Source organism: Ambystoma mexicanum, chromosome 4p (assembly GCF_040938575.1).
Source record: "Ambystoma mexicanum isolate Mex_15411 chromosome 4p, UKY_AmexF1_1, whole genome shotgun sequence".
NCBI lineage: Eukaryota > Metazoa > Chordata > Amphibia > Caudata > Ambystomatidae > Ambystoma > Ambystoma mexicanum.
Genome location: NC_090927.1, coordinates 734431267 through 734457232, shown reverse-complemented (window position 1 = coordinate 734457232; position 25966 = coordinate 734431267). Strand labels below are relative to the sequence as shown.

General features: G+C 44.2%; 1 protein-coding gene across 1 annotated transcript in view; it reads left to right on the top strand.

Moving 5' to 3' along the window:
• The window catches only part of LOC138453436 (uncharacterized), a 270880-nt gene that overhangs the window by 207661 nt on the left and 37253 nt on the right, over positions 1-25966 (top strand). The window contains exon 5 of the mRNA XM_069606289.1: positions 882-1045. Within this exon, the coding sequence (XP_069462390.1) occupies positions 882-1045 (164 nt within the window). The remainder of the gene's footprint in view (positions 1-881; positions 1046-25966) is intronic.

Here is a 25966-nt window from a genome sequence, read left to right as displayed (position 1 = left end):
AAAAATTCAACTTTTCTGGCACTACACATTGTGGTGTCTTACACAAGTTCTTCCTTCCTTTGGAAGCTTGCAGTTATTTAACTTTTTGTGGATTTATTAGCCTGTTGGTATCTCTGTTTGTATGCAGTGTGGTGAGCTCAGGAAAAAATGGGGAAACTGGGTATAGTGCGTAGTTACGAGTTTATATAGGACGCCTGACGTCACATTCGGAGCCGACGATCGAGTACCGAGCAAGACGGATCAAAGGCAGAGTCGAGGTCCACTACACCCCCTGTCGAAAAAAAAATCTGAAGCAGTGAAACTCGATGGGATATCTATCAGATGAGGAATCTGCGGGAGAAGAATCCATAGAAAGAACATTACAGTAAGTCTTTTCTCCTTCCCACGTGTTATAGGATGGGTTTTATTTACAAATATAATGCAGCCCTAGAAAATACTTGCGAGTAGTGCTGCATAGTTGACAGGCAACAAGTTAAAAACAAACATGTTCATGCCCACAATGTTCTTTTCACCAGTATTATCACTGGATATATGGGTATGACAAATGGCCAACACAGTTATATTGTATGTCCCCGCTGTCTTGGAGTCAAACGTAGCTAAAGGTAATAACAGTATGTGTTAAGCTAACCATTTGCCTCTAAGCTGCAAGTTTGAACTTCATGCTTTATTCCCTTTATACTTCAGTATTTTTTTACCGAATGAAAATGGATACATGTAGTGTAAAGTAGTCTTGTATACAGCCTCTGCCTTTTTGGTGGCCTCTTGACACATGTGTTGCATACAATGCTAGTGAAAAGGATTTCATTTTCTCATGAGTGTCTCTGAATTACGTTTGTTTTTCTCTGGTCTAACGCGTTGTCCCTGCTTGCCTTTTATGGTAGAATCAAACGAAATCCGGAGTCCAAAGCCAAAGGTTGTCAAGTTTAGTGTTGGCCAAGTGATAGTGCACCGGATATTTGGCTATTCTGGAGTGATTATTGGCTGGGACGTAAAGGCCAAGGCTCCAGCTGAGTGGCTGAACCAAAAGTATAGAGAAGACAAAGAGGTTTGGAATCATTAAATCATTTTGCTGTATTTGACAAGTGTGTTTGTGTTTGAGTTTACTAACCTTTGTACAGTTGTCTATATTAAAATATAAAATAAAATGCATGATGGGCCACCCAAGTAGGAGTTTGGTAAAACAATAATTTGCAAAGCAAACAATTTTGCACTTTATTGCAATGGATCACAAATCATGCGTTGTCATCAAATTGACAGCATATGCCAGGTGCTCACATTAGAGGACATTCATTTTCATTCCATGTTCAGGATTTCCTATCATGCAAGTCATTCCCATTTATTGCCAGATAGCTGGCGTTTAGTGCCACGTTTTGCCATTGAATATCAGCTACTCATGTGTGAGGGGTCAGAAATGTGAGGCGGACAACTTTGTGAAGAATTAAAAAAAAATGCCATTTAATTAACTCAAAAGGTTGAATAAACGCCTCACTGTCCCTACCCTGATGAGGATTTCCCGGCCTAAAATAAACTAAAGGAAACACTCTAACAAAGAATATCTGTCCCCCACACTTATACATGCAGAAACTCAAAAAGGAAATGCATGGCCGTTCAAAAGGCAACAAAATAATATAATAGTTAAAGGATTACGTCTCATCCCATGGAGTCCTCTCCTCCCCCTGGGCTCTTTCTCCTCCCAAGTGATCCTCCAGCAGAACACCACCCGCAAGGTCAGGATCAGAAAGCGCCTGCCTTTTCCTGGCCACCTGGCAGGAGACTTTAGGCAGGGGTTTAGTGAGGCGCCCATAGGATTCATCACATATGGTAGAACAGTTATAGCAGTCCTGTGGCAGGTATTGGCATCAGATGCCTAGTCCTCTTGTCACATGCCATGGATTTCAATAAAATGCCAGGCACTCACATCACATGCCACATATTGCCATGAAATACCCGGTACCTGCATCAAATGGCAGGCATTACTATCAAAGGATAAGGCACTCTCGTCAAATGCCAGGTATTGCCCTCAATTATCAGGCACAAACATTAAAAAGGATTTTCAATCAAATGCCCAGGTACTGACGTAATATCTTGGGTATTGCCTTCAAAGCCCAGATAATTAAATTATGTACAAGGTATGGCCACCATATGCACAGGGACTCACATTATACCAGGTACCCCATCAAATCCTAGCTATTATCACCCAATTCATGGACCCTCAGAATTTTGCAAGACTTTGCAGAAGTCATCTCGCGGGGGCTTGTGTAGATCAACCTGTAGTGTTTGGCCAGGGATCCAGATTCTTACAATGATGGTGTGACTGAGCAATCCGGCTTCACTCTTAGGATGGGCGAGAGGGGGTAGTAAGGATGTGCACACGTGCACGCCTGCCTGCCTGGAACGCAGGAGGACATCTAGACCCACGTTCAACCAAGATGAATTGCAGAGGATCAAAACCCATTTGCAGTGTTTGTTAAGCTCTAGTCGTGCACGGATAAGGACTGAAGGCGAAGTCCAAAGACCCAGAATAACTGGACCACTGAAGGATTAGAAGCCTAAAGACACCCTGGATGTGGAACAGGTTGTTGAGAGAGATCTAGAAAGCAAATGAGTTGTGAATGCTGAGGCCTGTGCCAGTGTGTAGATTTTGTAAGGGTTGTGGTGCTGGTCCCTTTAGAAATGGTCTGCAAGAAGATTCTTGACAGATTGGATGGTGCACAATATACACTTGGGGACATTGAAAGGCCTTTGTAAGAAGACCCACGAAAGGTTGGACTCTACAAAAGCATCAGCAAAGATGAAGCACAATGGTGACCATTTAAAACACACCGAACAATGCTGCAGTGAGGAAAAGGGTGTGCAGAAGAGAATGCAGGAGGGTCCCTCAAAGAAGGACCATTGCAGACATATTGGCATGCATGTCCATCGAAGGATCAAACCCTTGTGAGTAGCAGCTGAACACCACTTCTATTCTGGCGAGTATTACTGTCCGGGAGACTTTACAGAAGAACACAGGGCAGTAATTCCAACAAATCTAGCTGTTTTTACCAGATTAGAATGAGGAAGTGCCTGAAACAGGATTCTCACAGGCTCTGAGAGGCAGAACTTCATGTTCAGGAGGATCAGGATTCTGCAGCACAACCATCAACAAGGATCCTTTGAAACAGCTCATCTTTTTCTGTTACTTGCACACAGATTGGATCCCAAAGATCTATACACATACAGGTCTGAGGTCTACCCGAGCCCTCCAATCACCATCTGTGCGCCATTGAAAGTATTGGTGGAATCCAATTAGGGATGACCAGCCAATCTCCACTTTCATGGACACACCCACACAGGGATGTGGTTTCAGATGTCTGGGAGACTCTCATCCAGCATAAATCAGATTACATTCAACCATGGAAACTTATGCCCAGGAAATGGCAGTGTCACAGGCCTTTACAAATTATTTGGTAATCATTGCGCTTCCTTTTAGGGATCAAGGAGTTAGTAATGCATTAAAAAGACTACACTCTGCTGCAAACCTAATAAAAGTGTGACCCAACACATTTTCTTGGTGAAAAACCCCATCTAGGGACAAAAAGAGTAAAATGAAGTAAGTTAAATCTAAAGAGGTCCTCTGCTTTGATGTGATGTGATATGATGTCATTAACACCCCTGTATACAAATGTGTCTAGGCGTGACAAAACAAGGAGGGGGAAACAGAAGTAGGACAAAACAACAATCTTACTAGGCCTTGTGTCATTCAGATTGTGCCTCTTAGTCTTTAGGAAACACCATTTTCTCCTTGTTCCTGTTCAGATAGCTCTGCTTTTGGCCTTGGGTAGGCCAGAATCTTGCTAAGCAGGAGTTATATTCTGTCTGTGGTTGTGATTTCTTTCAACCTCACTTGAGTTCTTCCAATTATTAGCTCTGAGTACGCTACAGGCCACCTTGGACCTGCTTTGGTTTCTGTTTTTCTTACAGCTTCTCTTAACCCCTACTGGGGTCTTCAGGTGATCATCCCTGTGTGGGCTATGAGCTTGCATGGCCTTGCTTTGCTTGCAGTTTTTCTGATTGTTCCTCTTATCCCTTTCTGCGGTCTTCTGAATGTGAGCCCCTATAATATGGGCCTGCTCAGCCCCCTTTTGTTATGGTTTCTATGGCGGTTTTGCTTACCCCCTTTATAGGGTCTTCTGAATGTCAATCCTCTGTGAGCTACGAGCTTGCTTGGCCCCACTTCCATCATGGTTCTCTGGCAGTTTCCCTTACTCCCTTCTGGGGTCTTCTGAATGTTAGCCCTGTGTGGGCTGTGGACTATGGGCCTACTTCACTGGCCCCCTCACTCGCTTTCTGTGCAGCAACACATACCATTACTCCAGTGGTGGGGTTCAGTTGTGGATGCTGTATCCCGGACGTGAGCAGAACCACATCCTCATCCTTACTCGGGACTGTGCGGTCAGCTGCTTCGCCTCAGTGCTTTCTTCCTGTTGGGAGGAGCAGGTCGCCGGTACATCTTTCGGGGCATTGGTTTCCTCTCCTGGTGGTCCGGCTTGCTCTGTCCCCTAGGGAGGATATTGCAATGCATGCTCACTTCCCTAGTCTCAAATGGGGAGGCTCCCTCTTGGGGAGAAGGGACGAATTGTCTGAATTCATCACATAATGCAGGTTTTAATTTTCCTGGATTTTATGAACACGTGAACAAATATCTATTCAGCAGTTTCTCATTGGGAATTCATTGAGTTAAAAATCCACACTGTGTGTCTTTTAAAGCTTTATTCAGAAAACATCAAGGTCCACAAATCATATGCTTTTTGCATGCTTCTCTCTACTTGTATACTGATTCATTTTACATGTGAAAAAGGTATAGAATCATTCAATGAAGACCCACATTAATGTCTTTGCTCTACAATCATTTTCTAAATGGAGGTGTGGCTCTTTAGTAGGGGTTTGCTATTCTAAAGGAAAATGTAACAATAATACATGCCACTCGGGCTCTTTGTTTCTAGATAGGAATCCTTTTACATTCTCTGCATACCTGTCTTATGGTCTTATTCTAAACTAAAGAAGGCTGAAGTAAGACAAATTAACGGCTAATTTAACCCCTAAAACAAGATGATCCTTTTGCTCATAGCAAAGAAAAGGTTTTCATCGTCAGTATTGTGCATCTTGAAATCAGTGTACCAAAAAATGTAAAGTAAAATGGCAGATTAAGTTTAATCATCTACAGATTATTAGTGCCTGATCGGAGGGATATTTTTGTCTGTTAAAAAATGAATACCACATTCTATAACAGTTACTGCCACGTGCCGTCAATGATTGCATCTTTTTAAGAAAGTCTTTCCAAACTCACAACTATCGTGCAGGGTCAGTGTGCTTAGCAGCACTCATGCTGAGCGAGTTCCGTGGCCATAAGGAACCTGCACTTTATCTTTAAATTCAGGCTTCTCTTCCGCACATGCCCCCTTGCTTAGTCAAGTTGTTTTTGACGTGTGCCGTTTCTGAGATTGAATGTAAACATTTACCTTATGTAGCTTTATAATGTACGTTGGAGTGCGTCCAAGATAACGTCAATGGTACAGCTTCTCTGCTCATTTGGAAAGCAGCCATAATCCAGTGTGAGCAGATTGCAGGCCTTCTGTTTCAAGACAACACCGTAAATTAGTAAATGAATGCTATTGTGTTCTATTGCAAACAAAAGTACAGTATATTTATTTATATACAGGAGGAACAATGCTCTTTTGATCACAAAAGAATGTACAATAGATAAGAAATTATTTCTGACGGGAAGCAGTGAGTTTCTTATAATGGGGTGAGTTAGAGGGACATTCTGACCCGTTTGTGGAAGGGAGTAAATGGAACAGTCACCGGAATAATACAGAAGTAGACATACATAGATTGAGGGCAATGAACATTGGACATTTTTAAAGTGCAGGTAGGTGGTATTGCCAGCTGACCTCGGGATGTGACCATGATGGGTGAAGTGCTAGAGTGGAGGCAGAGGAAGTGAGGGAAAGGGGCAGGTTAGACGTGACGGACAAAAATGGTAGGTTAAGAGGTTAAATCAGAGGTGAGGAGGTAGGAATTTAGTTTGATTTTGAACAAATCCATGTGGACTGTTTCTCAGTTGTCTGGGGAAGAGAATTCCATGCAAAAGGAGCAGAAGCGAGAGGAAGCGCAGGGAGGGTGAGGAGCTACAAAGGAAGTCGAGGCATAGCAGAGATTACAAGAAGGCTTGTAAAGTTGGATAATTGAGGATAAATAAAGTGGTGCCTTACCATGGATAGATTTGTGAGCCAGGAGAAGACATTTTAATCTGGCCCTATTTTGCATCATTAGCCATCCAGCCTGGTTACGGTACAATGAAGTAGGTGTGACATGAGGGAGTTTTTAAGAGAGTCCTTGTAGCAAAGTTAATGATCTTTTCAAGAGGAGAGAAAGCATAGTCCAGGAGACCAACGAAGATGCTGGCATGGTAGTCCAGTTTAGAGAAGACAAGAGTGGTTAAGAGATGCTTGGCGTTGTTGAAAGGAAGGAGGTGCCTGATTTTCTTAATATTTAGGAGGTTGAGGCAAACTGTTGTTCCAGTTTTGGAAATGAAAGAAGAGAAGCTGTGAGAAGGGTCATAAATGATGCTGAGGTTTCTATCTGAAGAAGAGTGGGGGAGAGTGCCAGGTTGGCACTGGATAGGCAGAGGAAGAGATGAGAGAGAGCGCTTTTGGGAGGGAAGAAGAGACCGTCTAGTTTGGATGAGTTGAACATCAGAGAGTGCAAAGCTATCCATTATTCAATGGCAGAGAGGCAGTTGAAAATGTTGATAGAGAGATCAGAGGAGAGTTCAGGAAAACAGAGGAAGAGTTGGGTGTCATCTGCAAAGAGTTGGTACGAGAACCGAAATGAGGAGATTAGTGCCCCAAGAGCAGAGGTGTAGAGTGCGAAGAGGAGTTGACCCAAGGCAGAGCCTTGTGGAACACCAATAGTTAAAGGAGTGAGTTGAGAGGTATTGTTGCTCCATGAGACAGAGAATTGGCGAGGTGCAAAGTAGGATCCAATGCAAGCAAGGGCTTGATCATGAATCCCAAGCAGAAAGTGTATTAAGGAGATCAGAGTGATCGACCGTGTCAAAGGCAGCAGACAGGTCAAGAAGAATTAGGATAGAGGATAGATGTGAGTGCTTATTAAGGTACAATTTATGCACCCATAAAAGTACAGTGACTTGCCGGTGGATGTTCCTGGCTGTGGCTCCCAAATTCCATCTTAGAAAAGGAAGCAGGTCTACATAGTATTTAGGATATCATTTAGTATAGTTTAGAGTGTACAGTTAGTTTAGAGTGTTTCGAATTTAAAGCGTTTCGAGTTTAGACAGAGTTTAGTGTGAGAAACCAGAAGATGTCTCACCCGCTAGTCTTCGGGGAACTGTCATCCAGGTGGCCAGGACACAGTCATCACTTTTGGATCCAATTCTTGGGGGTGGATCAGTGTGGGAGCATCACCTGGGTGAGGCGTCTTAGAGGAGTGGGACACCCGATGGCGAGATACGGTATCCCCCCACCCTGCAACACCTGTACCCCATCCTACCCGGTAGGATATATAGGAACCTCACCTCCCCCTTTCCCTTCATGAACACTTTCACACGGGCAGCCCACTCTAAGAGAAAACCGACTCACACCCGAGCATTCCACCTGACGTGTCCCACTACTGTGGTCAAGCAAGGTCAGACAATTACTGGTAACCACTCACACCTGACTTCCATTAAGCTTCTCCACACGGATAAAAGGCAGAGCACAAGAGCACACTCTGAGCAAGGCAAAGCACACGAAGGAACAGCATTTTCCAGACAGTAGCTGAATGAGGGAAGAAAAACGGCAAACCAAGAAGGGTGTGCAAGTCGGGAGAGACCCTTGACCTTTCTGGCAAGAAACTGTTACTTTCCAGAAGCCTTCAGATTAAAAAGCGTAAGACCAGGAAACCAGACTGAAGAATCCTGCATTGTGTGTCGGAGATACCCGGGGCCCTCATGCATGGCTGACCGAGTCCGGGAAGGAGCAAGTGCAGCTGTGGTACTGTTCTTGGCTCCAAGATCAAAGTAGCGCCAGAGAGATCAACACAGCCGGTGAGTTGGGAGACCGTGGAATGACCGGTCTGTGTTTATTTATTAAATGTTCTTGTAACAACGCGCCACATGCCCATGGGCCTCAGGCCGTGCATATACACAACCACAGGACAAACAACCAAAACAGACAGCATTGGGAACGGTGCGAAAAGGGAAATACAAGGGAAAACTCAAGGTCGACAGTACCAGATCCAGAAAGGGGAACAAATCAGGCGGACAAGGTCTAGTCAGGAGGTAGGTTAAAGAGGAGCGTCTTTAGCTCCTTTTTGAACTTGACCTTTAACTCAACAGCTCTCAAATTTGGAGGCAGCAGGTTCCACAAATGAAGGCCTTGCACACTAAAGCTACGGCCACCGGCCTTTACCAACCTGAATCTGGGTTTGACCAATCTCATGCAGTATTTGGGCCTGAGAGAGCAAGAAGAGACCTGAAGTTGAAGGCGTGCTGTGAGATACTGAGGTGCCAAGTTCGTCATAAATTTATGTGTGAGCATCAAAACTTTGTGCCTGATTCTAAGTTTTACAGGTAGCCAATGTAAACCCAGCCGGGCCGCCGTAACATGGGCAGGCCTAGAAAGACATGAGACTGCCCGCACTGCACCATTTTGTGAGGCCTGCAGGGCTGCTATGAGGGAGTTTGTGCAGCCACTGAGCAGACTATTACAGTAGTCCAAACATGTGTTGATGAGGACTGATGCCAAAGTAGCTAAGTTCTCCGAAGAAAGAAAAGGGCGAATATTACATAAAAGCTTTGTAATCAGCCCACAGAAGGAGCAAATAAGTGCCACATGATGTGACATATACAGTTCAGCATCCAAAACCACTCCTAGGGTCTTAACCCTCTCTGCCACCGGGATCAACGTACCAAGGAGTAGGAACTGTTTATAACCTCCTGGCAGAGACCTCAGTCTCATAGTGGGAGCTACAATCAAGAGCATGGTTTTGCTGGCATTTAGAGCCAAGGAATTAACGGACATACAAAGATGGATGGCTTTGTAGATAATATTCAACTTGGCTGCATCCTCAGAATATAAAGCTGGCAATTTGACAACCACCTGAGTGGCATCAGCGTAATTGGCCACCTGGACAGCTAGGCTTATCAGCAGGATCAGAAATAGAATCAGATAAACATGGTTGGAGCGATACAAGATCCCTGAGGCACCCCACAGGTGATAGGTGAGGGATCCGAATAGACTTTACCAACATTCACCCTAGAGTTCCTAGGGCCCAAAAAGGATGAAATCCAACAGGTTGCTTTGGGAGAGCACCCGACCAAAGACTGTAATCTGCCCTTGAGTAGATTATGATTAACAAGGTCGAATGCTGACGATAAGTCTAGCAGCATTAGGACCGATAATTGTCCTTAATCCATGTTCGAAAGTAGATCAGTTTGCAAGTCGAGCATAGCGGTTTCCATGCCATGCCCTTTCCGGAAACCGGATTGGCAGGATAGTAGAATCTCATTACACCCCAGAAAGTTTTGGAATTGTAAGTGTGCCACCTTATCCAAAACTTTCAGCAAAAATGTCTCATTCGTAATTGGACGATAATTGTCCAAGACGGAAGGATCCAACAACTCCTTTTTCAAAAGGGGGGTGACGACGCCTCCTTCAAAAAAAGAGAAACACTACCCTCAGCAAAAGAGCAGTTGACAAACTTGGGTACCCACGAACCAAGGGTATCCTTGCACTTTATAAATAAACTGAGGGGCAGACATTACTCTGACATGAGGTGGGTTTCATCTCAGAGATTGTTTGTACAATAAATGCTTCAGTACAGGGAGTAAAGTCAAATACAGGAGGCGCTATCTCAGAGGGCACTGCATCTTTAAAATCCAGCGCCATTATTTCCACAGTGTCTTTTATCCGTTGAATATTGGACTGGTGAATGGTGACCTTATTTAAGAACGCATTGTGTATGGACGGACACGGTTTATAGTCATAATATCGAAAAAATAATGTCGAATTACAAAAATGTCGAATTCAAAAATGTCGAATTCAAAAATGTCGAAAACACATACATATAATAGAAAAAGTCATTAATTCGAAAATAAAATGTCGAAAAACCAATGTTAAAATAACTATGTAAAATATCACATATACTAATGTTTTTTATTGGGGGGGTCCCCCCCAAACCCCCCATCACAAACCCCTACCCCAACCCTCCACTCCTCCCCATCCCCCCGAACACCCCCCATGGATATACCTTTAATTTTTTTTAAAAAAGTATTTAATAAAACATTAATTAAATAATTAATTATTAAAAAACCCCATCCCAAACCCCTACCGCAACCCCCCCTCCTCCCCATCCCTCCCACTCACCATGGATATACCTTTAACCATTTAAAAAAAATATGTTTTATAAAATATAATTAATTAATTATTTATTTAAACATTATTTCGAAAAAAAATCGAAAAAAATTCGACATTTTTGAAATTCGACATTTTTATTTTCGACATTTTTTTTTCGACATTTTGACTTTCGATATTATTGTATTCGACATTATGACTGGACACCGACGGACACCAATCCTTATCTTTTACTGGCATTGACAAAGGTGGAGGTTTGTTCTTAAACTCCTGAAGAATGGAGAACAGTTACTTTGAGCCGGATTTTGCTTTCTGGATCCAGTGATTATAGACCTCTGACTTGGCTTTAATCAGCACCTCCTTGTATTTTTTAACTAGGAGTTTATAATTAACTAACGTTGCAGTGGAGGGATCTTTGCACCAGCGGCGATCAGCTGTACGCTTTTCTCTCCTAATAACAAGGATGTCTTTGTTGAACCAAGATTTCTGTATGGTTTCTGTTTTTATAAAACGAGCCTTCAACAGCGCCAGTTGGTTAGTAGCATCTGTGAGAGACTTGGTGATGTGTAGAGCAAGAACCTCGGCACAATCAAAGTTCTTAGGAACACCCAGTTTCTGAGATAATATGGGGCAAAAATGTTCAAGCGTCAGTGTCTTCACATTGTCTATACGAACCGCCAATCTGGGGTTGGAATCTACTCTGGCGGGAGAGGCCGGAAGAATAATGCTGAACGTAAGCAATGCATGGTCCGACCAAATACAAGGTGTAATCAATAGGTTGGACAAAGAAAGATGATGGACTATCAACCAGTCCAATATGTGACCAGCACTATGGGTAGGAGAGTCGACCAATTGTAAAAAACCAATCGAATCAATGGTATTAATAAGCGACCTTATAGCAGCATCTGATGGGGCTTCAAACCAATAGTTGAAGTCCCCCATAACAACTACAGGCAAATTCAACTTAGTAATTGTGTTCAATAAATTAATAAACTGCTCTTCAAATAAAGGCAGAACTCTTGGAGGTCTATAGAGAACGACAATTGTGATGGAGGTATTATCAGTCAACTTCAGTTTGACTACTAAACATTCACACACTGCAGGGAATTTGTGTGTCAAAGTATGATACTGCAGAGATGTTTTCAACAATAGAGCAACACCAACCCCTCTCCCACTGACTCGGTCTGCTCTGAGAAGAGCATAACCCGAAGGAACAGAAGTAAGAGCTTCTGACGAGGTGGCAGGATATAACAAGGGCTCTGTGAGTGCAAGGATATCTAGCCTGCATGGATCCAACAGGTCCATGATCTCCGAATCATGTTGGCGCAAGGAGCGTGTATTTAATAGACCTGTATGCAGTGCTAGAGAAGGGGGTACCAGTGTCCACAGATGGCAATTGAGTGCCAGTTGGCATTAAATGCAATCCAGTCATAGCCAGTGAGATACAGTCCTGCCTGGGAGTGGGCACACAGCTAGAACTTATAGGAAGAGTGGACGCTGAAGTGGCAAGGGGGGCAGGTACTAATGCTCAACGTGCAACCGGGTTCACTTAAGAGACTCTGATCTCAGCCCGAGGGGAAGATGATTCCCCAGGAGCTGAGGAGTAAGTGTCAACTGCCAGGTCTTCGTTAAGCTTAGCCGCAAGCCTTCTTTGTCTATTCCGCTGAATAGACATTATAAGATCAGTACGTGTGGGTGAGATAGTGGAGGTAGACATATAAGTACTAAGACAAGTGTTACCAACACAAATAGGGACTTACCGCAAGGCTTAATAAGAGCAGAAAACTGTGCACCCCTCCACGGAACCAGCAACAAACCGGAGCTAACTGGCCGTTTGCTCCAGGAGCGTTTGCGCCTGCAATCTAAATAAATGCGCGAAGGAAACTACAAAGCTGCTGTGAAAAAAAGTGCCAACTAGATAGAGTACGTGCAGAGAAGGAGCTCTGCTTTAAATCGTACTCAGGGCAGTGGTAAGTGTAGATTTATGAGCACAGCAGCACGCTAAAAGTATTAAAGTGACAAAATATTAACGCATGAGCTAAACATGAATTAAAAAGCACAATTAAAAAATTAGCACTTAAAATAGGACAATGTTACCAATGGTCCCAACAGCAATAATATGTGCAAAAAAGGTTGAAGTCAATGTTGCAAGTGGCAATATTGTATAAATATTGCAAGTGGCAACATTGTATAAAGAGCGCAAGAACAAAGATTGGTAACGCGTGTAATGAAAGACGCGAGGAAAGCTTAATTGCTGATGTATGCTTGAACTTTAACAGAGAATGATACAATAACAGTGATAGAGTGGTCTGGCACTGCGAGTGTGCTCAATCGAAGGTCCCTGTGACTGACGTATCCAGCCAAGAAGTGGTAGAAGCAAAAGTAAAAGATAACAATGAGAAATGAAGGGAATCGAAGTGGTCCTGTGACGGTTTAAGCAAAATCCATCGCCCAATCAAGTCTTCGATTTTTGATACAAGAAGGAAAGCCTGGAAAGTGAGATTGCATTGTCCATGCCTGAATGAGGGAGACCAATTGTGAACATTGTGCTTACGGGGTCTGAGCCCGAATGAGGGAGACCAATTGTGAACATTGTGCTTAAGGGGTGAGACCCCCAACGAGGGAGACCAATTGTGAACATTGTGCTAAAGGGGACTGCCTGGCTAACAAGTTCAACCTGGACGACCAGGAATGCATATTGGACCTTCCATTCGAGGGAGGCGACCTCTTTCATTCCACCACCAATGAAAAGATAGATTAAAAAGAAAAAGGGTTACCAAACTGCATCCTCACGAATGCCATGCCCAAGGCATACACCCAGTCGCATCAATGCTCCGACAAAGGGCGGGTTCTGGGGCTTCCAAGAACGGAGGTCGAGACAGCCTGACCGTTTTCCGAGTCAGCACCGATGCAAACAGCAGAAGGGGGAGCAAGGGCTTCTTTCAATCCCCCCTCCTCTGCACCAGCCTCAGAGGTAAAGAAGGCATGATGCGCCCCTTTGGGTCCATGTGTTTCCGGTGGGGGGCAGGCTTGCCCTTCACACGCAGTCTTGTCATCAGAAGTTTGCGGATCCCTGGATCCTATCCATAGTGTTACGGGTTACTGCCTACCGATTCCTTCCTTCACTCCCACAGATTGGGACAACAACTCTGTTGGCGGAAATGTGCTCGCTCATAGAGAGCCAGGTAGTGGGGGAAGTCCCAGCCTCCAAGTGAGGTTTGGGTTCTACTCCCAGGATTTTCACCATACAAAAGTAGAAACAGACTGGCCTGACTTTTCCACCCTGAACCTATCCCTCCCTCTTAAAAAATTCAAGATGGTTACGCCAGCGCTTATTGCAGAGACATTGTGCAGGGGAGACTGGATGTGCTCCCTGGATCTGAAGGACGCACATCCCAATATGGCAGCCTCATCGGTCCTTTCTATGGATCAGGATCATGGGCTTCCATTTCCAATACAAGGTTCTACCCTTCGACCTCAACTCAGCCTCTATGGTCTTTACCAGACTTATGAAAGCAGTGGCAGCCCTTCTCGGGGGCCCAAGGTCACCATGTCTACCTGTACCTGGACGACTGGCTCGTCAGGGCGAGATCCCCAGAGGAGGTTCACCACACTTCTCCGCCCTTATGTTCACACTCCACGAACTGGGATTGTCTATCAATCACAAAGTGTCTCAGCTGTAGCCTATACAGAGCCTGACCTTTCTGGGTCTCATCTGAGACACTAGCTCTGAGAGGGTTTTCCCCTTGGAGGGCAGGATCACGGCTATCAAGAGGGCTACAGGTCATTTTCTCAGCAGAGAGGTGACCTCAGCCTGGTGGTACCAGTATCTACTGGGTATCGTGGCAGCGTTCCTACTGGCGGTACCTCACACGAGGCTCAAGATAAGATTACAGCTGCATTTCGAAGCCTCATGGAATCCGGAGCCAGGCTCCCAAGCGGAGCTAGTCAGCATTCCTCCCTTTCTACACCATAACCTTGTCTGGTTGTCCACGGACTGCAACCTGTGGACAGGCAGCCCCGCAAGTGACCATCACCCTAGATTCCTCCCTGCAAGGCTGGGCCGCTACATTGGACACCCACAGCGTCCATGGAGTCTGGTCCCTGCAGGAGCAGGAGGCCCATATCAACTGGCTGGAGCGGAAAGCCATCTCGCTCGCCCTCGAGGCTTTCCTGCCGCTCATCTGTGGCAAGGTGGTCCTCATTCAGACGGACAGCTCCACCAGCATGTATTACATCAACAAGCAGGGTGGCACCAGGTCTTCCCTGCTGTGCAGCCTAGCAGGAGCCTACCGGAACTCAGAAGACTAAGTATTCTCTTCCTCACCCGGTGGTTAAGCGATATCTGACGGGCCTCACCAGGCTCTACCCGCCTGTTAGGCGAGATTGTATGCAGTACCCATAGGGTGCACTACAACAACCCTGACCTCCTGGCAGTAGTAACTCAATCTTTGGTATAAGTCTGTACTACACAGGTTGGTAGTGTGGAGGAGTAGCCAGGCTTATCTCAAGAGGGGTCAATGTGAGCTGTAGGGGAGTTAGACAGAGGCACACAAGGTTTCTTGATAAAACCATTATTAATGTATTTACTATCAGTTAATGTAAGCCGTCTTCAGATGGGGCACTGTAAAACACCACACAAATATACTTCAAAATTACACAATCTTATTTCAGAATGGGTTAAAACCCATTTGGGGTATCTGGTCTTAACATCGAAACCCTTTCCAACTAAAATTTGCATCGAATCTTTTTGCATCGAATGCATATATCGATGGGGTAAAGGGTTATTTTTCATTGGGGTGGGGTTCTAAGGGTAAAAGAAAGGGGTCTGTGGGGATCCCCCCAAAATAATGCAAAAAAAGCATTTGATGCAAAAGAATGTGATGGAAAGTTTTCGTTGGAAGGGGTTTTGATGTAGGCCGGTTGCATGGAAAGACCATAAACCCCATTTGGGATGGCATACAGCAGAGACCTACAGCCACAGGTGACTTCAATTGTTAGGGTGCTGTTGACATTAATTTATTAATGTTGGCATTCAGGATTAGTTAAGAGCAAGTAAAAAGGAAAAAGATTATTAGAGCAAACAAGTTACCACAAATATTTCTTAAGCAGGCAAATACTTTCAGATCCCTCAATAAGAGTCATTCAGTTGAAAAGGGCTAAGCCAAAGTCAATAGGCAATAGTCTAGATGGGCGGAAGCACTTCCTTGAAGTTAAGTAGAAAAGTCTTTGCACAATGTTTCAGAAGTCTTTGAAGAAAAAGATGAATCAATATAGGGCCACAAGCTGTTAGACTTGTGAGAAGTAGAAGATGCAAGCAACTTTACAGCAAGGGTAGAAAGGGATGAGTACATAGAGGGGCTGAGTGCGTAGAGGGGCTGAGTGCGTAGAGGGCTGAGTGCGTAGAGGGGATGAGTGCATAGAGGGGATGAGTGCATTGAGGGGGCGGGTGCGTAGAGCTGATGAGTGAGCAAAACAGGTGAATACATAGTGCGTGTGAGGGCATAAAGAGGACGAGTGCCTGGAGCGAACGAGTGCCTGCATCGAACGAGTGCCAAGAGTGTAACTGACCTGTTACTAGAGGGGATGAGTTGCGCAGAGATACTGAATGCGTAGAGTGGATGGAACGAGTGAAATGGAGCGCGTGGGGCAGACAAGAGTGCACGCGTGGAGCAGACAAAAGTGCATGCGTGGGGCAGACTGGAGCGCGTGGGGCAGACTGGAGCGCATGAGTGCATCGAGCGAACCGGAGTGTGTGGAGCAGATTGGGATGCATGGAGTGGATAGAAGTGCATGAAATGGACTGGAGCGCATAGAACTGCGTGACGTATATAGTATGGTTTGGAATGCAGAGAACGTTTTGAAAGAGCATATAACACATCATATCACACCACCACGCTTACTCTCCCCTCTACACCACCACTCAACTAGAACACAGAGATACTATAACACCATTCGGTATAACTGTTCTCATACTAACATCCGCCGCATACGCCACAGCACTCTAAGGAAAACACTGCTGGTTACATATCCCCAGCCAGGCGTTCTCCTCAGGCATAACGCAGCCACACTCGGTCTGGATAAATCCTGCCAGAACAAACACATACTCCTGATCTCTCAACCACCACACCTACCGCTAAGAAGCAGCTATTACACGAATACCGCACCAGCTGCACACATAGCCGGTGCTCACACGCACCTTTTGACTCTCTCTACTCTCTCTACTGATCTGAACTTCGGTTCCCAAGGGCGTTCAACCTACCAGCGCCTTCAGACCATACCAATGGTATATAAGGCGCTATATAAACGCAAAATAACATAACATAACATATGTGTAATGTAACGACCCATAGAATACATCAGGGAAGCCACCTCCACATTATTGAATGTTGTACTCCTAAGGACCATCTCCAAAATCACAAACGCCCAGTAAGTCACCAATTGAAAGCAAGTCAATGCTGATCCCAATGTCTCTTGTGATTTGCATACATGCACTTCCACCTGCATCATGCTCCCTATGCATAGTTAAATGTCTGCAAATACAGCTATGCATGTTTTGTTTTCCACTAAATGTTTTATTTTTAAGCCAGTAATAATGTTTGTATATGTGGGTGTGTGTTTATTCTAAGCTGTCAATTTGAATTGCATCCACACTACCCAATCAAACCACTCTTCCTTGAACACACAACCAGCTCACACCACCAAATCAATCAACCGAACAGTCACAATCAAACAGCCAAGACACAGCTACTGCACACTAGAAACACACGTCCATTGCCAAGTGACACAAATAGATGCAATGAGACAAGTGCTGCTTTGATTGCTTGCATAAACATGTCAGTGGTGTTGTCAGCCCACATTAATATGGTCTCTCGGTGATCAAATCCTTCAGGGCAATATAAATTGCCCTATGGAGGGCATGCCTAGCGAGAGCCTGTTGGAGTTGGAGTTCTCCTGAGCTCCGCAGCGCTGTATGTGATGAACATGACTTCTGCTAATTTTAGATTTTAAAAAGCACTTATTTTGACTCATGACATCTAGGAGGGCTGCAGTCTTCCATCAGTGGGACCGTTGCAAAGCCGGAGCTTGAGGCAGCGCTGGTTTGGTGCCATGGACCCAGAGGTGTACCTGAACCCGCGAGACCCATGAGGAGGGTCTGGGGTCGACTCGTCAGCCCCCAGGAGGAGTGCGTGGTGTCTGCCCCAGGTGAGGAGCGGCAGTCCTGGGCTTGGTAGCCGCCCGCACTTTGAACACCCTGGAGTGCCAGCGAGGAGGAGTTTGCATCGGTTAACCACCGTTAGTTGGCATCTGTTGGGCCTGCACTCATCGAGGTTGTGGGTGTGAGGGGCGATTCCCTGGCACTGCCACCCACCGGTACGAGGACATTGGAGTCCGATCGTGCCTGTACTGAGAGATGTAAAGCTGTCGCACAGACGGTTACTCTGTCAGGTGAGGGATTTGAGCTGGAACAGCCAAGGCTGACTCTCCGTGCGCGAGGCCCACAGTGTTTCAGCAGGCATTGGGGCAGAGGAGCTGGTGGTTGCCCGGGGCCCTGGCAGGCCTAGAATACTGGATTCCAAGTGAGGCACTTTGGTATTACTGTTGTTTTGGGGGCTTAACAGGACCCTACTGTTGTGGGGGTATTTGTGCCCTCTATTCAAGCTTTGGCGTCACATGATGCTTTGATAGCTGTGGACTTTTGGAGCTGCAACTTCTCAGCCATGTCCGAGTCCAGCATAGTACTCCACTGCCCAGGCTTAGCCAAGTCGTCCCACAGTAGGGCCTGATCCTCCCCACAAGTCCCTCTAATGCAAAAGGAATCGAAGAACCCTACTCAATCAAGGCCTGTTGCCATCTGTCAGGGTCAGCCCAAAAGGACCTTCCACCATAGGCCCCAGATTCATTGCAACGAGATGGCGAGGATGCACTTGCCACGCGGGGGTGACATTCAGTGCTTGTTACTCACTTCAAGATATGCAGACATCGATGCAGGAGATAAAGGGGCCCATCCGGGAATTAGGCCCCAACTCTGAGGTCACAGAGCAGAGCCTTACGGACCTGGAGAGCACCTTTTTGGAACATAACCAAGAGCAGCTTTAGCAACGGGTCCTGGAACTAGAGAGACGGTATCGCCAGATAGAGGACAAGATCGAGAATGACGAAAACAGATCGAGAGGGAACACTATTAGAATCAGGGGGGTTCCTCATGGTATACCCAATCAAGAGTTGGAGGAATATACCAAGGCTTTGTTTGAGTCAATTCTGAGCAACTCGGAAGCAGTGGACATCACCCTGGATCATACCCATCGGGTGTTCTCTAATTTTCAGCAGAGGAAGCAATTGACATGCTAACCGGGGTCAATAATATTCCGGCACAGGAGCATATCTTGCAAAAAGCAAGATCTCAGAGAGAAAACTTGCTTCAAAAGTTTGCCTATCCAGCTGTTCCAGGACCTGTCCTCTGCAATGATTGTCCGTCGCCATCAAATGAAGCCCTTAACCAGCTGACTGCAAGATAAAGGCATACCAACCAGATGGGGGTATCCATTTAAGATCGTTTTCTCCATGGAGTGTTCACAATATCAGTTTTCCTCGCTCAGCAGCAATAACAGCTCTCAAGATCCCGGATTCTGAAATGTAGGTGCCTGCTGCAGAGGACAGCCAGGAAACCAGTTCTGAGTAGTCCAAATCAGTCTAGGAGAGAGAGGTGAAGGAGACGATGTAGACCCTCACCTCATTTGACAGGTGAGAAAGGAGTATTGACTCGAATGACCACACTTGAGTCCGGACAATAAAGATATTACTTGCATTATATTTCTCGGGGACAGTGGGGAAATTTCCTCTTGGCTGAAGAAGGCTGCTCTGGGAGGGGTTGTGGGTCAGAAAGCATATTTGCAGAATGTTCTTAATTAGCTGTTCTTGTTATAGTGTGCAGTTGCATGAGGAGCAGGTCCGCCAACACGTAGGTATTCACCTAATGTTCCCCTGTTTAGGGGTTCTGTTTAGTATTTCAACTAAAAAAAAAAAAATGATTACTTTCGTTTTTTACTATGTGGGTCATGATGTACCCGTGGTGGGGAGAGGGATCTGCAGCAGTTGTTTCCAAAGCTCTGAGCTAATGCTACGCTGGGGCTTTAGCTTTGGGACAAATGAAGAGGACTGCAAGGGTCTACACAAATTATAGTCTTCACATGACTCTGGGGCGCATTTGGTTATAGGGTCTAAAAATGACTCTTAAGTTGGTCTCACTAAATGTACAAGGCTTGAATTCCTCGATGAAAAGAAAGAACATTCTCGTCAAATTGGTGCAGCTTGGGGCAGAAATAGTCTTGCTTCAAGAGACCCATATCCTTAAGAAAGATTGGCATAGGTGTCGCTCACCCTGGTTCCCACATCAGTTTTTAGCATCAGCCACATGGAAGAAAACAGGGGTGGCTATTTTGATTAGGAAAACAGTTGACTTTACGAAATCAGGGGTCATCTGGGACGTCCAGGTTAGGATTATAGGAATAAATATTGAATTTAGAGGGAAAAAGTTGTCGATTTACTTGGTCTATGGCCCCAACTAAAGCCTGTACTAATTCTATACAACATTATTTCCAAAGGTAGCTCACTTTCAATCAGGGAACCTTATTAAAGGAGGGAATTGGAATTTTGGATAGGACTGGCCCCTCTTCCACGGAGAGAGCCTGTCGCTCTCCATCCCTCTCGCAGGACATACGATATGTACAATTAATAGACATCTGGAGGCACTTAAACCCGACCTCAAGGGATTACACATATTTCTTGCATGTATATTGTACTTACTCTAGATTAGAGTACTTCCTGAACGCATGCTCTCTCATCACACAGGCTTCTAATCCAACCATTAAGCTAGCCTTAGTGTCAAATCTTTTCCCCATTAGTTTCCAATTGCTATGGGATTCTCAAAAGACTCACAAACCCTTTAGATGGTGCACTAATCACACCTTATTGAAAGATCCAATTTATCGAGAGACGATTTCTACTAGAATGACCCAATATTTTGAAGAAAACTCTATGTAGGAGACACACTGCTCGAGTTCCTCTTGGGAGGCGTTTAAACTTACAATTATGGGGGAATTAATTAGCCAAGCCTCGCAGAGGAAGCGACTGTGGCTGGCACTCCAGGAGGAGATTGAGGGCAGAATTAGGTATTTTGAAAACCAATATAGCAAGCATTCTAAGAGCATATATACAGGCAACTACAAATAGCCAGGTCAGAGCTCAAGACCTTATCGGCCACTGAAATTTCTAATCAAATGCTGAAAACTAAATATCATTAATTCATAGCTTCACGTTACCTGGCCTATAAACTGAAATCCCAGCAGTCGAGGAACTCTGTAGAAGCCTTGAAGGATAGGACAGGACAATCACGCTCCACCAAATCTGAGGAGTCATTTATACTATCCCAATTTTATGAGAAATTGTTTCAAACTGAGGTTTTAGAGGGGGTTGACCAGGAATCTTTTTTGCCAGGAATCGTCCCTCCCAAAGATATCTGAGCAAGATAGGGAGCACTGGATGCCCCAATCGCCTCAGATGAAGTGTTTTGCATTATCAAAGACGTACCAACGAACAAGGTGGTCGGTCTGGATGGCTTCTCAGCAGCTTTTTTGCATTTCTCCATGTTCTCTGTCTGGCCAGTCTGTTGAATATTTCCTAGCGAGAGGGTCAGTCACTCCATCCATTGGGGGAAGCGACCTTATCACTCTTGCTAGAGCCTAAAAAAGACCCAGCGCTACGCACATCATATAGACCTATTGCTGTACTTAATTATGATGCTAGGACCTACTCCAAAGTGCTGGTAAACATACTGGCGGGAGTTTACATTACATTATATTACATTACATTAATCCACTGGGATCAAACTAGATTCATTCCAGGTAGGAACTCACATGAAAACATTTGCAGGGCCATTGATATAATAGACTGGGCTGGGAAACATGACGGCTCTCAGGCAGTATTATCGATTGATGCAGAGAAAGCGTTTGACAAGGTCGACTGGTCGTATATCTGTAAAACTTGGCAGGGTTTTGGCAACAACTTTATCTCGGTAGTGTTAGACAACTATGTACTCCCCTCTCCGAGGATTAAAATGAATGGCCTCTTATTGGAACCCATACTCTTGACAAGAGGCACCTGCCAGGGATGCAGCTTGTCCCCTTTGATATTCGCCTTAGCTATGGAGCAGATTGCTTGTAGAGTCTGTGCCCATGATTACATCAAACAAATTGAAATTGCCCAGACGCAGCATAAAATTGCCCTTTATGTGGACAATCTGCTTTGTTTTTAGTGATCGATGCTCTACACTGCTGAACATAGTGGATCTGCTGGAACGATTCCATGCAGTATCTGGTTTCAAGATAAATTACTCTAAATCACAAATTCTAAATATTACAACCCCGGAGCAGGTAATTGCCACTCTGAAATCACAATATGATTTCCAATGGGGTCAGGATTCTCTGGAATATTTGGGAGTTCACCTGGCCAACTCGCATCATTATTTATACCAGCTAAATATTCCACCGCTTTGTAAGAAGTTGAAGGATGACTTAGGGAAATTGGTTGCAACATGAGATCTCTTGGTTAGGGAGGATTACTCCTGTATAGATGTACCTTTTACTCAGCCTTTTAATACACACCGCAGCCTCTCCCTATACTTATTCCAAAGGGATTACTCATGGACCATAAATCCCATATACTCAAATGTATTTAGGCCAAGAAATCATCTAGGATCTCGCATCACAAAATGCCAGGACTAAAAGTAAATGGTGGTCTGGGGGTCCCAGATTTAGAGAGCTTTTACAACGCTACTCAACTGGACTCTTTTCTTGAGAGCTCTGCTCTGGTCAGAGCTAAGCATTGGACTGATATTGAGAAGGTGGCTGTGGGGATGGCCATGCATGTTCGGTGTTGGATCCCTCCAAATGTTCGACTCAACCGTGGCTCAATCTTGCCCGCTAGCAAGACAATCAGTTCTTGATGAGAAAGAGCTTTTACGATTTATATGGGATTACTACATATCCTTCCCCGCTTAGCCCAGTGTTCTAAAAGCCTGCATTTTCCCCGGGCATGCACCCCTTTCCTTCACACAATGTTTAGAAGGTGGGCTAAACAGGATTGCCTAATTATTTTCCAATGGTGAGATGATGTCCTTCTAGGATTGCAGGCAATCGTTCCTGCTTTCGAAGTCAGTCAAATTTACATCTATACAGTTGAGGCACTGGCTAGGGAACCCCAAAAAGACAAAGGAGGGTGGGTGGTAGGGACACCACAAAGTATGAGGACCTATTCCTGGGGGATCCCCGTGTCAAGAATTATCCACAGTGTAAAAGATCCTTAATGGGCGGTGCTTTAATTACCTATATGATTACTTAGTGAAATGGGAGGGGGATTTTGGTAGCCAAATAGAGGAGTTATCTTGGTATAATATTTGGACTAGAGTGTCCAGAGCCTCTTGGTGTATACACCTAAGGGAACATACCTATAAGATAATTTGTAGATGGTATCTCACCCCTGAGAGGCTACATCACATGAATCCAGTGATCCCTTCTGACTGATGGTGCTGTGGACAAGCCTTAGGTTCCCAATTTCATATGTGGTGGTCCTGCGCAGTTGTCAGCTGTATTGGAAGGAGGTGTTTCCCCATATTAAGAAGATTACTAGAATTGACCTTCCGCTTAACACCCTTACTGTTTTATTGGGTAATGTAGATCCTAGAGGGATCTATTCGTTGACCGGCCAGATTAGCCCTAGCTCACAATTGGAAGGGGATTGGGCCTACGGGAGTGGTGGGCAGGATTGAGCTTGGCCTGGATATGGATACAATTGATGTATCCAACAGGAATGAGATGCCGAAATACTTGGAACCTGGCTTCCTTTCATTGGTTTTGTGTGGTAAAATGGCTATACGAGTGTACATCATAGACTTGATGATCTGCAAGCCTTTACATTGTTGTAAGCTGATATTAGGTAGGGGAGAGCCCCGCTGAGTCTTTGCACTGTTATATATGTTATATGTATGATGATTTTTCCCAGTTGAAATATGTCACTTACTAATGATATTGCTTTACGATCTGGTGATCTAAACTTCTGCCACCCATTTTTTTCTTTTCCTATTCCCACCTTTGGAAATTGATTATAATTGCAATTGGAATGGACAGAATGTAAGGGCAAATGTATGTTTTTTCTCAGTTCTAAAAACCTGTATTGAATGGTCCTGTCCCCGTTGTATACTTGACGGTTTGTCTTTGATTATTAAAAAAATTAAATTGCCCTATGCTACAGATGTTTTATGCAGAGGAGCTTGTCTTGCCGTGATTAATAAACATGAACTTCCAGAGAGCCCATTATAACTACTGTCTGAATTAGGAAAATTCTATAGTTAGCGTTATACAATGATAAGGGGAAACTAAGAGGAATCTATGTAGCAGGGCCTACTTGAATGGCTGGTAAAGAAGACTTTGAAAACCATCCTTCAGACAGAAATTGATTTGGTAGAATACCTCATCAGTGACACCAAATTTGAGTTTCTCAAATGTGAAACTTTTCAACATGACGTCTATGGATGCAGGAGGACATGGGGCCAAGGGCTCTTTAGGATTACAGAAACATGTCTGTGCTGAAGGGGTTTGTCATCTTTGGATGGTTAATGCCTTCCTGGTTTTCATATCAAAAGCTCAGGTGAAATGTAATTACTGGAATGGGACTAGTGAAGCTGAACTTGTTAACAAACAGCCTGAGAGAATGAAAGGCACTGAGGACTAGCTGCAGTGGCTGAATGCATACTTTGATAAAGAAACCTCTGTTTAATTCTGTTGAGGAAGGGAAAGGTGTGGCACCAAAAGGCATCCTTTTTGTGCCACTAGCGGGTCTGTGATCTTCATGGATACTCGTCACTCATGTGATGACATTAATTAGTGTTACAAAGGGGGGAATATTTGTTGTGGCTGCCAACTCAGAATCTGGGATTACAACTATTGAGTTTTGAAACACCAGAACCAGTCCCCTTTTTAAAGAGACCAGAATTTGTATCTCTGTGACCATTTTGAATCTATCACAGGCTCAGGTGGTCTTGAACCACCAGAAAAGGCTGAGGGCCTCCACTCCTCTTTCCCATTGGAGAGAAAATGGGGTAATATCCTCTGTCATTTGCAACGTATTTCTAGAATACAATTTTGGAACAGTTTTGAGACTTGATGGACCCGATGTACCAAGTGTCTGCAAATTTGCAATTGGTTGCAAAGCTGAATCCGAATGCACAAGTCTAAATTTGCAATGTACAAAGGGCCCTGACAAAGAAATTATAAAGTTTGCATTGCACCTCAAAAAAAGGATTCACAGTGCAAAGTTGAGGGGCCACAAACAGAGTTCCACAAAGCATACCCTTTGGGAAAAATAACTCCAATTTTCAAATGTGTGCCAAAAATGTGCACACAACCTTAGGTCCGAGGTAAGTGGGTGCAAAGGACATAAAGAAACCCACAAAAGCTTTAAATACACTCATGATGCATTTTGTCTCTGAATTCAGCAAGTATCACTGGTGTTTTTGCTAAATACAGCGTGCATGCAATTCATCTCTCTATATAGATATACATATACGGAAGAACTTTTCCTTGTTACATTTACGATGAGATTGAAGTGCTGATTATGACCTATTAGTCATCCTGAAATGTGGATTGGGTAAATATACAGAGGATATTGAATGGCATCAATACTTGAAATAATCTGAGCTGAGATTTACGCGTGTATTTCTAAAAAACACACTGGATCGCTACTGAATAATGATAATTAGATATCAATCATGTGAACAGAAACAATGATATAACTACTAAGACAAATCTGAAGCCGCTGTCTTGACAATGACCACTGGTTGAAACATGTGTCGTCGGGAAAATATTGTCCAGCTACATTTCAGCAGGACAACTTTCACGGAAATGTTAGAAGAATTTCCCTCGTATTTATGTTTTGGGAGAAAAAGCTTAATATGACTATAGACTTTACAAAGCTATGTCATATAAATAAAAAGATACTTAAAAATTTATGTATTTTCATAACATTGTATATACTACATGTTTCTTTACTTATTTCTGCACACACTGTACTAGAATTAGGTAATTATTCAAAACGCATCCCTATAATAAGTAACTTAACAATTGTATATACACAATAGTGTATATATTACATGTATTTGTACTCATACATTTTGCATACATTGTATTAAAATTAAGAGGCAATCTGAAAAGATTTATTCTACATAATAAATATTGAATTTGCACTATAACCTTATGTGTAACTGACAATAACAAACGATTACTCCGGTTTGAGCGACATAGCGCTCTAGCTCTCACCTTGTAATTGTCATTCTCTTTATGACATGTGGCAGGGTGTCCAGTAATTTAAATAGTAGTTTTTGGCACGAGTCAACTTAGGTTCTGCCAATTTATCATTAAATACACATCCAGTAAGGATGGTTGGAGATTTGCTGTTTGAGATTCATTGCACATATTTGACAGTGTTTCTTTAAGCTTGCACAGCGACTATTGCTGAAT